Source organism: Agelaius phoeniceus, chromosome 21, assembly GCF_051311805.1.
Source record: "Agelaius phoeniceus isolate bAgePho1 chromosome 21, bAgePho1.hap1, whole genome shotgun sequence".
Classification (NCBI taxonomy): Eukaryota; Metazoa; Chordata; class Aves; order Passeriformes; family Icteridae; genus Agelaius; species Agelaius phoeniceus.
In genome coordinates this window covers 7,272,714-7,284,253 of record NC_135285.1, presented here as the reverse complement: position 1 = coordinate 7,284,253, position 11,540 = coordinate 7,272,714, and the positions used below count along the sequence as shown (strand labels likewise).

General features: G+C 46.6%; 1 protein-coding gene across 6 annotated transcripts in view; it reads left to right on the top strand.

Annotated features, from left to right (window-relative positions):
• The first annotated feature begins 2,098 nt into the window (after positions 1-2,098).
• The window catches only part of RAPGEF1 (Rap guanine nucleotide exchange factor 1), an 84,913-nt gene continuing 75,471 nt past the window's right edge, over positions 2,099-11,540 (top strand). For 5 of the 6 annotated variants that reach the window (XM_077189039.1, XM_077189038.1, XM_077189037.1 and 2 more), the window contains exon 1: positions 2,099-2,319. In XM_077189039.1, the coding sequence (XP_077045154.1) occupies positions 2,295-2,319 (25 nt within the window). In that variant the 5' untranslated portion in view covers positions 2,099-2,294. The remainder of the gene's footprint in view (positions 2,320-11,540) is intronic. The other variant, XM_077189036.1, reaches the window with a different exon arrangement.

Genomic DNA, 11,540 nt, shown 5'->3' with positions numbered 1-11,540 from the left:
CTTGCTTTTTTTAAAATTGGATTTATTAAACAAATGCACTCAGGAGCTCTCCACAAGCCTCTCAATGAAAAAATTAATGAGAGAAAAATGCATGCTCTGCCTCGTAGACATTTCTTCCTCTACATTCTGCCCAGCCCTGGGTGTGTGTGAGATGTTTAAACAGGCTCATGAAGTCACTGTCAAAGTTGTGTGTAAGGAAAGCTTACAGAAATAGCAGCCTTGTGAATGATTTATTTGATAAAGGAAGTAAACAGCCTCTGACAGCTCACCAGGCTGCAGATTTATTGGCCCGTAGCAGAAGGCGACCTGTAAGTCATTGTTGAGATGTTTGTCCCTAATTAAGTTGTAGAAATGAGTTCATTTTCAAACAAGACCATAATTATTTTATTATTGCCCGGAGCCCTCTCTCCGGGCTCTGCTGTCACCTCCCTGTGGAGTGAAGCCACTGCTGCCACTGCTCCCTGGGCTCGGATTGCAGCCCTGTGTGCAGGCTGGGGTGGCAGACCCGGGGCTGGGGGTGCCAGGGAGCAGGAGCAGGGTCACAGAGCTGGCTGGGGCTGCTCTGGGGCTTCCAGCAGCCCTGCTGGGCGACCTGGGCTCACGTTTGCCTGCCCTGAGCGAGGGCTGGGGGTGTCTGTGGATGCTGTGAGGATGCTCTGGGGCAGCAGCACTCGTGGCCTGTTGCACTCAGCTTTGCACAAATCCCACCTTTGCTCCCTTTTCCTAGGATCACAGAATCATTAAGGTTGAAAAAGACCTCCAGTATCATCAAGTCCAACCTTCTAGTCAGTACCACCACGCCCACTAACCCATTTCTATTCATTTTTTGAACACTTCCAGGCACAGTGACACAACCACTGCCCTGGGCAGCCTGTTCCAATGCTTAACCACTCTTTCCATGAAGAAATTTTTCCTAATGTCCAACCTGAACCTTTTGGCATAACTTGAAGCTGTTTCCCCTTGTTCTGTTGCTGGCTGCCTGGGAGAAGAGGCTGACCCTCACCTTGCCATAACCTGCTTTCAGACAGTTGTAGAAAGTGAAATGTAATTGATTAATTTTAATTTTGCTGCTCACTGCAACAAAAGAAAGGTTCTGCCATGGCAGTGAATTTGGAAAAAGGCAGAACCTGTGAGGTCTGAGGAGATGCTGAAGGGTCAGGAGCATCAGCAGGACATTAATGGACAGCTCAGGATGGGGGTGCCAGCCGTGCATCCCAAGGATTGCATTTTGGGGGGAAAACCACCTGGGTTTGTAGGAAAAGACTGAGGGAGGTGGGGCTGTTCAGCCTCGAGAAGAGACCACATTAATGTGTGTAAGTGTTTAAAAGGGGATTCCAAGAAGGTACAGCCAGGCTCTTCCTGGTGGTGCCAACCACGCGGGCATAAGGAAACGGGCAGAAACTGATGCACACCAAGTTCCACCTGGACACAAGGAAGGATTTCCTGCCTGTGCAATGCCCACACACTGGGACAGACAAGAAAGGGCGTGGAGTGTCCCTCCACACCAGAGATATCCCAGACCCGTCTGGTCACAGCCCTGTGCCTGTGCTGACATGACCCTCCTTGAGCAGGAGGTTGGACCCACTGTGGTCCCTCCCAGCCAGACACATCCCTGGATCCTCATGTCCATCCTGGGATTCTGATCCCATCCCTGGATCCCGATGCTCATCCCTGGATTCTGAGCCTCATCCCTGGATCCTGATGCCAATCCCGGTATTCTGATCCCATTCTGAGATCCTGATGCCCATCCCAGAATTCTGATCCTCATCCCAGGATCCTGATCTCCATCCCAGAATCCCAAAACCCATCCCAGGATCCCGATGCCCATCCCAGGATCCTGATGCTCATCCCTCGATCCCGATGCCCACCCCGGGGTTCCATCCCAGGATCCCGGTGCCCATCCCTCGATCCCGATGCCCACCCCGGGGTTTCATCCCTCGATCCCGGTGCCCATCCCGGGGTTCCATCCCAGGATCCCGGTGCCCATCCCTCGATCCCGATGCCCATTCCGGGGCTCGGCGGTTCCGCGCCGGTTCCGTGCCCGCCCCGCCGCCGGCCCCGCCCCGCGGTTCCCTTTGTGGCCGGGAGGCGGCGCCGGGCGCTGGGCGTGCGCGGCGGGAGCCCCGGGCCGCCCCTTCCCGTCGCGGCCGGCGGATCGGGGCAGGGGGCGGGCGCAGCTCCACGGCCGCCGCTGGAGCCGCTCCCGCATCGCGCCCGGCAGCAGCGGGAGCCCGGCAGCCCCGAGCGCCGGCTCCGTGCGCCGCCGGGCCTGAGCGCCGAGCGCCGGCTCCGACATGTCCGGCAAGATCGAGAAAGCAGGTGAGCGCCGGGAGCGGGGCCCGGGGCAGCGCGGGAGGCGGGACGCGCCGGGGCGGCCGCGCTCGCCGCCCGCCCCGCGGAGCCGCCGGAGGAGCCGGAGCCGCCGGGGCTGCGGGAGCTGCGGGAGGTGCCGGCGGTGCCGCGGGCCTGGCGGGCCCGGCGGGGCGGGGGGAGCCGGGCAGGGACCCCCGCGCCCGGCCAGGTTCCCCCGGGGGCTCCTGACAGCGCGGGCGGGCAGCGGGGCCGGGGCTGGGCCCGGGGCCGCGGGGGATGCTCTGCGCGTCCCCCCGGGGGCTGCTCCTGCGGTGCCCGGGCGCTGTTTGGCTCGGGCTTTGTGTCTCCTCCGCGTTTTCCTTTTTCCTCGTTGTTTGTCTCTTTTTCCCCCTAGTTCCTTTATTTTATTTTTTGTGTTCTCGCACCCGTTCCGTCCTTGCCGTGCAGCCGAGCATCAGCAGAGCCGGGCGCTGCAGCGCTTTGGGGCCTACGCGCAATGATTAATTTCAACTTCTCCCAACTTTCCTCTCCTGGTGTTTGTGCAGGATGAGAAAAGATGAGTCCGTGGGCAAATGTCAGAGGGACCTTGCAGGTTTTTTTTCCTCCCTCTTCCCCTCTGCCTGGGGTGCTCACGAGAGCCAGAGCCAGGGGAGGCTGCTGAGGTTCCTCCAGCTCTCACAAGGAAACGCTCAAGCACGGATCATATTGTCTCTCTGTGCTTCTGGAGTCGTGCCTGGTTCTCAGTTGTCACTTTAGATGGTTGAATGACCCTGTTTTTCTCTGTAGTGGGAGTAGTACGCCTAAAGATTCAATTAGTGTTATGCAAATCAAGCAGCGAAGTTACGTAGTTTAATTATGTTGCATTTAATTAGCAGAGGAGAAATCGATGCTGTTTTGTATATTTCATTGTGGGGAATAGCTCGGCTGTCTCCTCCCGGGGAGCGCGGGGTGGGAGCATCCAGGCTTCCCAGGGCAGCAGCCGGGGATGCAGGAAGGATGCCCGGCTCCAAGGAGCGCGGTCGGTGGCATCTCCCTGTGGCCGGGTGTGCTCCGTGTGCTGTGCGGCGGCCCCGGGGGATGAGCAGCCTGCCAGCCGCCTCTCGGTGCAGCACCTCGGCGTGCTTCCAGCCCTCCGCGCTGAGTTACTGGCTAACAAGTGTGCTCTCGGCATCGGGGGACAAATGCTACTCCAGAAATATCCCAGGTTAATCCCGTGCACCGTCCCTTTCAGAGGATCCCGACGTAGCTTTGCTCCTGCTGAGCTTTTCCGTGCTTGTCCCTTACTCCAGCGAGCAGGGAAGGTGTTAGCAGAGTACACAGACCTCGGGCCAGCTCTGGAATAATTGCCACTTGTTTATGCTGGAGGTGAATTTGGCTTGGGATTTAGTAACTGTAGACAGTAATTACAGACGTATAAATAAGTGATCACGTTTTGTTTATTCGTGTGCAGTAAATAACCCTGGGAGAATAGTAAATAGAGCTCCACACCAGAGAGGCATGGTGAGGAGTTCAGGCACAGGAAGATGACTCTGGAGACACACACAAACTCAGCACGGTTCCATAAACAATAGAGCAGTCAGGCCAAGAAATACCATATAAATATAAAATGCCATATAAACTACCATATAATAGCAATAAAATGCCATATAAAAGTCATGCCCTGCACAAGCTAGAGACCAGCCACACTGAGCTCCCACTGAAGAATTCAAGGATGGTGCAAGATCCATCCCCAGGTCGGTGCTGTGAGTGTGCAGGTGGAAGATGCAGTGAGAGAAGCCCTGATGCAGGGACATTTGTTCTAATGCAAGTCTGTCACCGTGATGATTTGCTGAACAAGAGAAACTATAAATCTGGGAATCTATCATCGTTCAACTGCTTGTACTTTAATTTCTTTAGGAAGGATATTAAAAAAAAATAATCCAGTCCAAATATAAATGGGAAGAGAAGAGACAGGAAAGGAGGGCTGGGAGCCAGCTGTTCCAGAGCAGGACTGTCTCCATGTCTGTTCCTGAGTGTTTGAACTCCTGATTGACACAAACAGTTTGGTTAATAGCGTCACCGAATAAACACAGCCTGTAACACCACAGCCACTCAGGGGTAATGTTTGTCAAAACGTGTACAGTAGCAGAACAAAGGATACAGCCTCATGAAACAAATGCTGTGAGGTCCAAGGTCTGTGCATTTGTGTACATTTGAATTTATTTTTCTTACAGGGACAGAAATTAATGCATTATGTTATAAATAAATTAGACTTTTGCCTGGTCACAAGCCATGGTGACAAACTTTGAAGTGGGCTTTGGTTTAACTGGTGTGTCCATCTAGACAGCCTGCTGGAAAAAATGTGTTACCCCTTGCAGGGTTAGACCCCCAGAGACGCTCAGACATCTGCTCCCTGGCTCCTTAACTGAAACACCTTGTTGGCACTCAATAAAAAACAATAATAAATGATTAGAGATAACAGCTTCCATCCTGTCCATGAGGGAAGAGCAGACAAGGCTCCCTCTGGAGCCTCTCAGTGCTGCTGTTTAATCAACAGAAGGGTCACTGTAGAGCAATTCAGAGCTCTGCTTTGGAGTGAAGGGCAGCCATCTGGTAGTGTAGAAGAGGGTGTATTTGGGGTTTGCTAGTGTTAGAGCCCCTGCTTTGTTAGGCTCCCACCAAGAGACTTCCAGACACTTTTCCAAAGCAGAACCCTCCTTGGCTGGAAGAGAAGGAATGGCCATTGGCTTCTCTTTACTCCAGAACTGTGACTTTTTGTCTTTACTTTCAGAAAATATTTGCTCTCTCCCTTTTTGATGTGAAATCCAAAATAGAGATGCCAAGAAAGAGCAGAGAAGGTCACAGATTCTGCTTTGGTTTCCTGTTACCATGGCGATGCACGAATTCCTGTTTTTATTTACCTGATGGATTACGTGCTGCAGGGAATTCAGCTACTCTGCATCATTCAGGGAGAGTAAGGGAGGAATTAGACTCCAAAAGCTTGTCATGATACAAGTCAAAAATGCCCTTTTATTAAAACCAAAGAACATATGGGTGCCATATTTTGAAGGTTCATTCTACTTGGTGTTTTCACTCTTAGTCTTGTTATTTCTTTCAGGGTTTTCGTTTTCCAATAGCTGCCTGCTAAAGGTTGTTTGAGAGAGCTGTTCCAGGTGTTAGCTACCTGGAGTGCAGGCAGTCATCTCCATTCTGCTCAGGACTCAATGGGATGTGTTTATTCCCAGTAGACCAAAAACACTGTTGGCTTTACCTTTTACTCATAAGCACTTGCCTGATAATCAAATTCACCTCAAATTGTCACCCTTTAGTATTGGTGGGTTAAACATCTGGGGGTAATTCCAGGAGAACTCTGTTCTTAAGAAAATTACAAAATTGAGGAAACAATTCAGGAGGTCACATTATTCCCATCTTTGTAGGAATTTAATGTTCTATCTGGAGTCCTTCATGCCAATTTATGTGATCCTGAATTGTTCATCTGTGGATGTTTTTGTACAGATGTGAAGTTTCCTGGAGATTTTGTTTTTGCAGAGGGTATATTTTGAACTGTCATCATGCCTTGGATCATTTTATGGAAATTAGCCTGCCTGTTTTATATACCTGTACAGTTTCATGCAGTTTCTCTTTGTCTGTCATGCTTAGGTGGGTTACTAGGCAGGACTCTCTCAGTTCTGTTGTGCTTTCACAGCTGCACCATATTTCTCAATATTAAGTGAGGGGTTTCAGGTCAGAAAATTTTGCAGTTGACCAGCTTAAGTGCTTCTCTGCTTGTGATTTTCAAGCAAAACAGGAGTTACCTGCAAATCTGAAAATTAGACCCTTCAAAAAACTTACCTCTCAACCCCAAAGGTAATTCAGTTCCAATTCTTCCTTAGTCAGGCTTTTAGCACCTCCTGTTTCCTCCTGTGTGCTGCTCCCATAGAGACATCATCCCACGTGTGTTTCACTGTAACTTCTTTAAACAGCATCAGCCATTCAGGCTGTGTTGTATTGCACTCAATAGTTCATTTAGTTGTTGTTTTTGTGCTGGGTGTTTGGTAATTTGCACTGATCACACGGTCAGGGACAAGATGATCGCTGGTTTCTACAGAATGGCACAAGGAGCAGGGTTTGGCATCTTTTGTAGGCCACTGTAGGTTGACAGGTGGTGTGTTCCAAAATGCAGCCTGTGGGATAACTGCTGCAGGATTGAGATGGTCTTAGCAGTTGTAAGAAGGAAGTGGGCAAGGAGTGGAGAAAGAAGACAGCTGAAGGCTACTGGAATGTGAAGCAGCTGGGTTGTGCCTTAGTCAGTGAAAATCAGAAACTGGAAACAATTGCTAAATTTATTTTCAGCGTAAGCAATCGTTTTCCTTGAACCACAGGGACTAAATATATCTCTTGGTTGTGATTTTTATGTGGTGGTAACTCACTGGCTCTTGCTAACCTCCTGGCAGGCACAGAGAGGAGTGGAAGTTCACTGTCAGTCAACATCGTAGAACAAACATCCCTCATTTAGATCTCTTGATTCACTTGTGTGGCTCTGCTTGCTGCAATGTATTGCCTGAGTGGGAGAAACCTGGGTGTTTGTTTCTAGGGAAGGGAGTCAATCTGAAACTCCTCTTTCAGGTTTCCTTGGGGTTTTGTTCATATTTTTGGAAGTTCTGAATTGCAGTTGATGCTCCAGTAACTCTATTGTAGGTGCAGATAGATTCTAATGCAAAGGTGTGGTCTTTCTTTTTAAAGAAATATACATTAAGAGCTTATTTATTCCAGAGTGGGAAGCCTGAGGGTAGAATTGGCAAAATGAGCTTTGCTGTTGACTTACAGATCTTTGGAAGGAGAGCATTCCATCCAGAATCTTAACAGCATTTGAACTGCAAGTGAAGGAACACGAGGAGTTAACTTTCTAAACTTCATTTTAAAGAAGCTGGAGAGATGTTGTCCCTTCCTTGGCAGAGGCATTTGATGGCTAATCAGGTTTAATTCAATCACTCAATCATTTATGTGTATTATAGGTAGCTCTCAGTTGAGCTAGTGGCAGCTGGAGTTGTTTGTTACCGTAGCACCCAGTTTGGAAGATCCCTTGTACCCCAGCAAAGGTAAGATGATAAAGAACATTTTCTGTCTTTGTGCCAGATAAAACACCTGAAACTATGTTGTATATTAAAAATAACAAATTACATGTCAGAATTACAGGTAAGGTGATTTAATAGCCTCCTTCCTCTCTCCCCCTCCTCACCACACCCATCATTTTGCATAGTTTGAATGCATGTAGTGGATGTAACTTGTTCAGTTTTCCAAAGCACATAGTCACAACATTTTTTCTGCTGGAATTGGAGATTTGAGATCTTTTGCTACTTTGGGAAGCTCTTTTCCTCTGTGTACTGTTGCTTAGCATGAAATGAATCCTTCCAGCTTATATTCTGCCTGTACAGACATTACATTATCTAGAGAAAAATCCTATACATGGAGAGGGGTCCTTCAGCTTCTCAGATTTGTGACAGAATAGGCTTTTCTCTCTGAAAAGAATTGAAAATTTATTATGCTGTAAGTGCCTGAATACTTGAAAAATTCTGCTTTGGAGTTACATTTTTCCTTTTTGTTTGTTAGCATATGACTATGGGATTCAGCCAGTGTCATGGAAAGAGTATTAAAATCACATAGCTATTGCAAGGATATTAGCTTGGTTATTTGTAATTTTTTTCTAAATAACTAAAATTTGGTTACAGTTGAGAAACATTGTAGAACATGAGGGGATGGTAAGGGTAGAACAGTGTGTCATTCTCAGGGCTTGAAATCAAGAAAAGGGAGAACACATTGAAGGAAAATGAGATTTATTGTCTTTGCAAGTTTCAATTTGCAGCCCCAGCACTGCAAGGTGTATAAAAAGGTGGCCAGAGAAGGAAAAAGGAGCATCACACGTTGATGGAATGGGTTGAAAGATGAGAAAATTGAGAGGATGCCCAACCCAGCAGTGATGGGAGAGGAGGGAGCAGGGGCTGAGTTGCGTGCGAGGAGAGCAGAGGGGAGAGGACAGGAGGATGGCAGAGGGAGAAATCAGGCAAGGAGGACGTTCCCAACGGCTTTCATGGAGTCTGTTCCAAGGCACAGAGACAGAAGATGAATTTCAGCAACCCGGAAAAGCTGCAGGAATCCTGCAGGTTGGGACGTGCTGCCAGAGGAATGTTCTGCACTTGTGCTGTTCACGTTTTACTGCATCCTGACAAATTACAGCTTTATTCCCTGACCCACAGCATCCACTCTTAAAAATACATTTCCAATCTCTTCTTGAGGTGTCTGACACTGGCAGTGACAGAGCAAACAATTTCATCTGTGTGAGTGAGAAATGATGTCCTCACATGTTCTGTGGAGCAGCCTGAGAAGGCTGATGGATCACGTTATTGATCTGCTTTCATTTGAGTTGCATATTTCAGTGAAAGCTCTCCAGCTTGGAAACAGTCTCTTCATGTCAAATCCCTTTGCTGTTTGAGCTGCTAGCAGAGCTCACCTTCTCTGGGGTTTGTAAGAAAATGTTTCCTTGTTTAGAGCAAGGGAGAAGTGAATAGAAAGAAGTAGAAGGAAAAGCCTGTATCAGTGTTCACTTGGTGTTGTGGGAGGTACAATATTCACAGTATTTGGGAGGACTGGTTCTCCTACACCTCCTTTCTATTGTATCATATTTAGGAAAGTATCTAAAAGATCTGAGAATTAACAAGAGCTATATTCTAAATAATTGTTTTGTTCTCATTTTATAACCACTCTGAGGGTTGAACAAGCACAGGTGGCACTGAAGAAGAGATTTCTTAATTATAGAAATGAGGCTTTTTGAATTGAAAAAAAAGCATGCTTTGCATTATCTTCATCTGGGTGACAGTGTCTGCTCCTTTGGGTGGAGTTTTTCTGGTGCCATGACAATGCTGTGCACTTTGTGATGTAAGTTAACATCTTGGCATGGCCATCAGTTCCTCTGAGGAAATCCTAATCCATTATTCTGCCCAAGGAGAGAGGTTAAAGCTTGCTTGCACTCTCATGCTCTCATTCTTTCTCTCTGAAGGCTTCATGGGGGGATGCCCTTTGTTGAGTACTTAACATATTCACTGAACCAGTCCCATTTATATTCTAAACAAGATCTTTAATTTCATCCCTGACGTGTACAAAATCTTGGGGTTTGAAAGAAAATTTTCTTTTTCAGGCTTCTGGAAAGAAAGGAAAAAAATCAGTGGAGGTTAAAATCAAAGAATAGTTACTCACAGCTGGTAAGGTTGGAGGAAGCAGACACAGCAGCTTGGTTGGTTGATTAAACCTTGATAGAATTTTACTGGGAGACTGAATAAATAGTTCTGTATCCATTCAGCTGTACTTTGCAGGGAGTCTTTAATAATTGAAATGGGAACCAAAACAAGTGTGTTCCAAATGTGCAGCACATATTGTTTTATCCCTTACCTTCTGATGGGTTTTTTTGGGTCCTGTCTGTGCTGCCCAAGAGGTTCTGCAGTAGCCTCAGGAATTAATTCCATATTTAGAAAGTTTCCTTTACGAACCAAACATCACAAAGGGCACCCAGGGAGATCAATATTGCAGTTCTGGTTGTAGAGTACATTCCAATCAATTCTGGAGAGCAGAGCTCAGTGAATCCATCTGACAATGGGTTCAGTTAGCAGGACAATACTGTTTAAACACAGTTTTTCTTGGGTGTTTTATGATCCTTTCAGTTGTGCTCTAACCATATTAACTTTGTCAATTTGAGCATTTTGCCTTTTTTTTTTTTCCTTTTTAATGCTTAATACAGCCTTGCATTTCACAGTTGACAGTGTGCTGCAGCTTTCATATACAAGAAAATGAAATATCCCGTTTTGGATATATATTTTCCATCTTATTTTTTTTTAAGTCTACATTTTCTATTTTTCTTAGTAGAATTATATATAAGAATAATACATTTGAGGAACTAGGGAATTCTGCCAAGAGGTTTAGTTAGAACTCATCTATGAATTTACAGGGATTTGCACAAAATGTAGAGCACTGGTTTGTGCAGGAGATGGTTTGTTTGTATAAATACCCTTGAAAGGTCACATGAAATCAGATGTTAAGGCTGATGCCAGATTTTTGACAGAGCATGGTAAGGGCAGTGCAGGGGTGGAGTTTAACTTTTACTGCTTGGAATTGCTTCTCCAGAGCTACTGTGTGGGAAAAAATTGTGGTACCCAAAAACATTGTGCATCTGAAAGTCACATGAGTTAAAAAAAGTCCATAATCTTGTATTGTTACAAGCAATACCTAGAACATAGCTGACAAACTGAGGTGGGGAGTTTCTCAGCTTTCAGCTCAGTTTTTCTGTTCTTTTTTATGTGTGTAGCTGTTTGCTCTTTGCCATTGGAATCAGTGGCACTTCTGTCCCCCGCTCTGTCTGGGATGTTGTTTTACAGGAGAAACACTTTGGAACATTGTGGAACCACCCTGTTAAAATGATGGAGTGAATTTAAGGAATGGTGCTTAAAGTACATGAGCTGGCACTCTCAACTCTGCCCAGTTTTGTGATATTCAGGTGCACAAAAATCCCTTTAAAGAAGAACCAGTGAGTCTCCATGCATAACTTGGCACATCTCTCAGAGATAAGTTTGCTCCTTGTCTGCACCTCTCTTCCTTAATCTGTAGCATCCTTACATAAGGCAGTGTGATGGCTCATCCATCCTCTGTTACAGCTCTTGGACTTACTGGCCAATTTCTGTCAAACTTCGTGGAGGAATGGATATTAAAATTTATTTAAATTTCTGCACATTTTCAGTAGAAGGCTGAGGAGATCAGAGAGGCTGCAGATAGGGTCTTTATTGTGGCAAAATTGAAAATGTAGCTGGCCCATGTTTGTAGCCATTTGGCAAACGTGACTTGTGAGTGGCCTGGAATGGGGAATGCCAAGGAAAAGCAAAATCTTTGGGGGGAAAAAAGCAAATATGTGTGTTTTGGAGACAGTTCAGAGGAGCCAGTCGAGGGCAGTGAAGGGTGGGCTGCCAATAAAAGGCTGGGAACAATTGCAGGGCAAAGAAACACTTAAAAACCATGCCAGGAGAGAATTTGTTCTTGTTAACTCTCTATGCCTATTTCCAGGTAGCCTTTAAACAAAGATGGTTTTGTTCCTGTGTGTCTTGGGTGAAAGCACTTGTATAAATGCCCTGAATATTCATCGGCAGCACTTATTCTTAGATTTTATCCTGAAATACAGCCTGCTTCATTAGACCTCAGAGGTGAGGTGT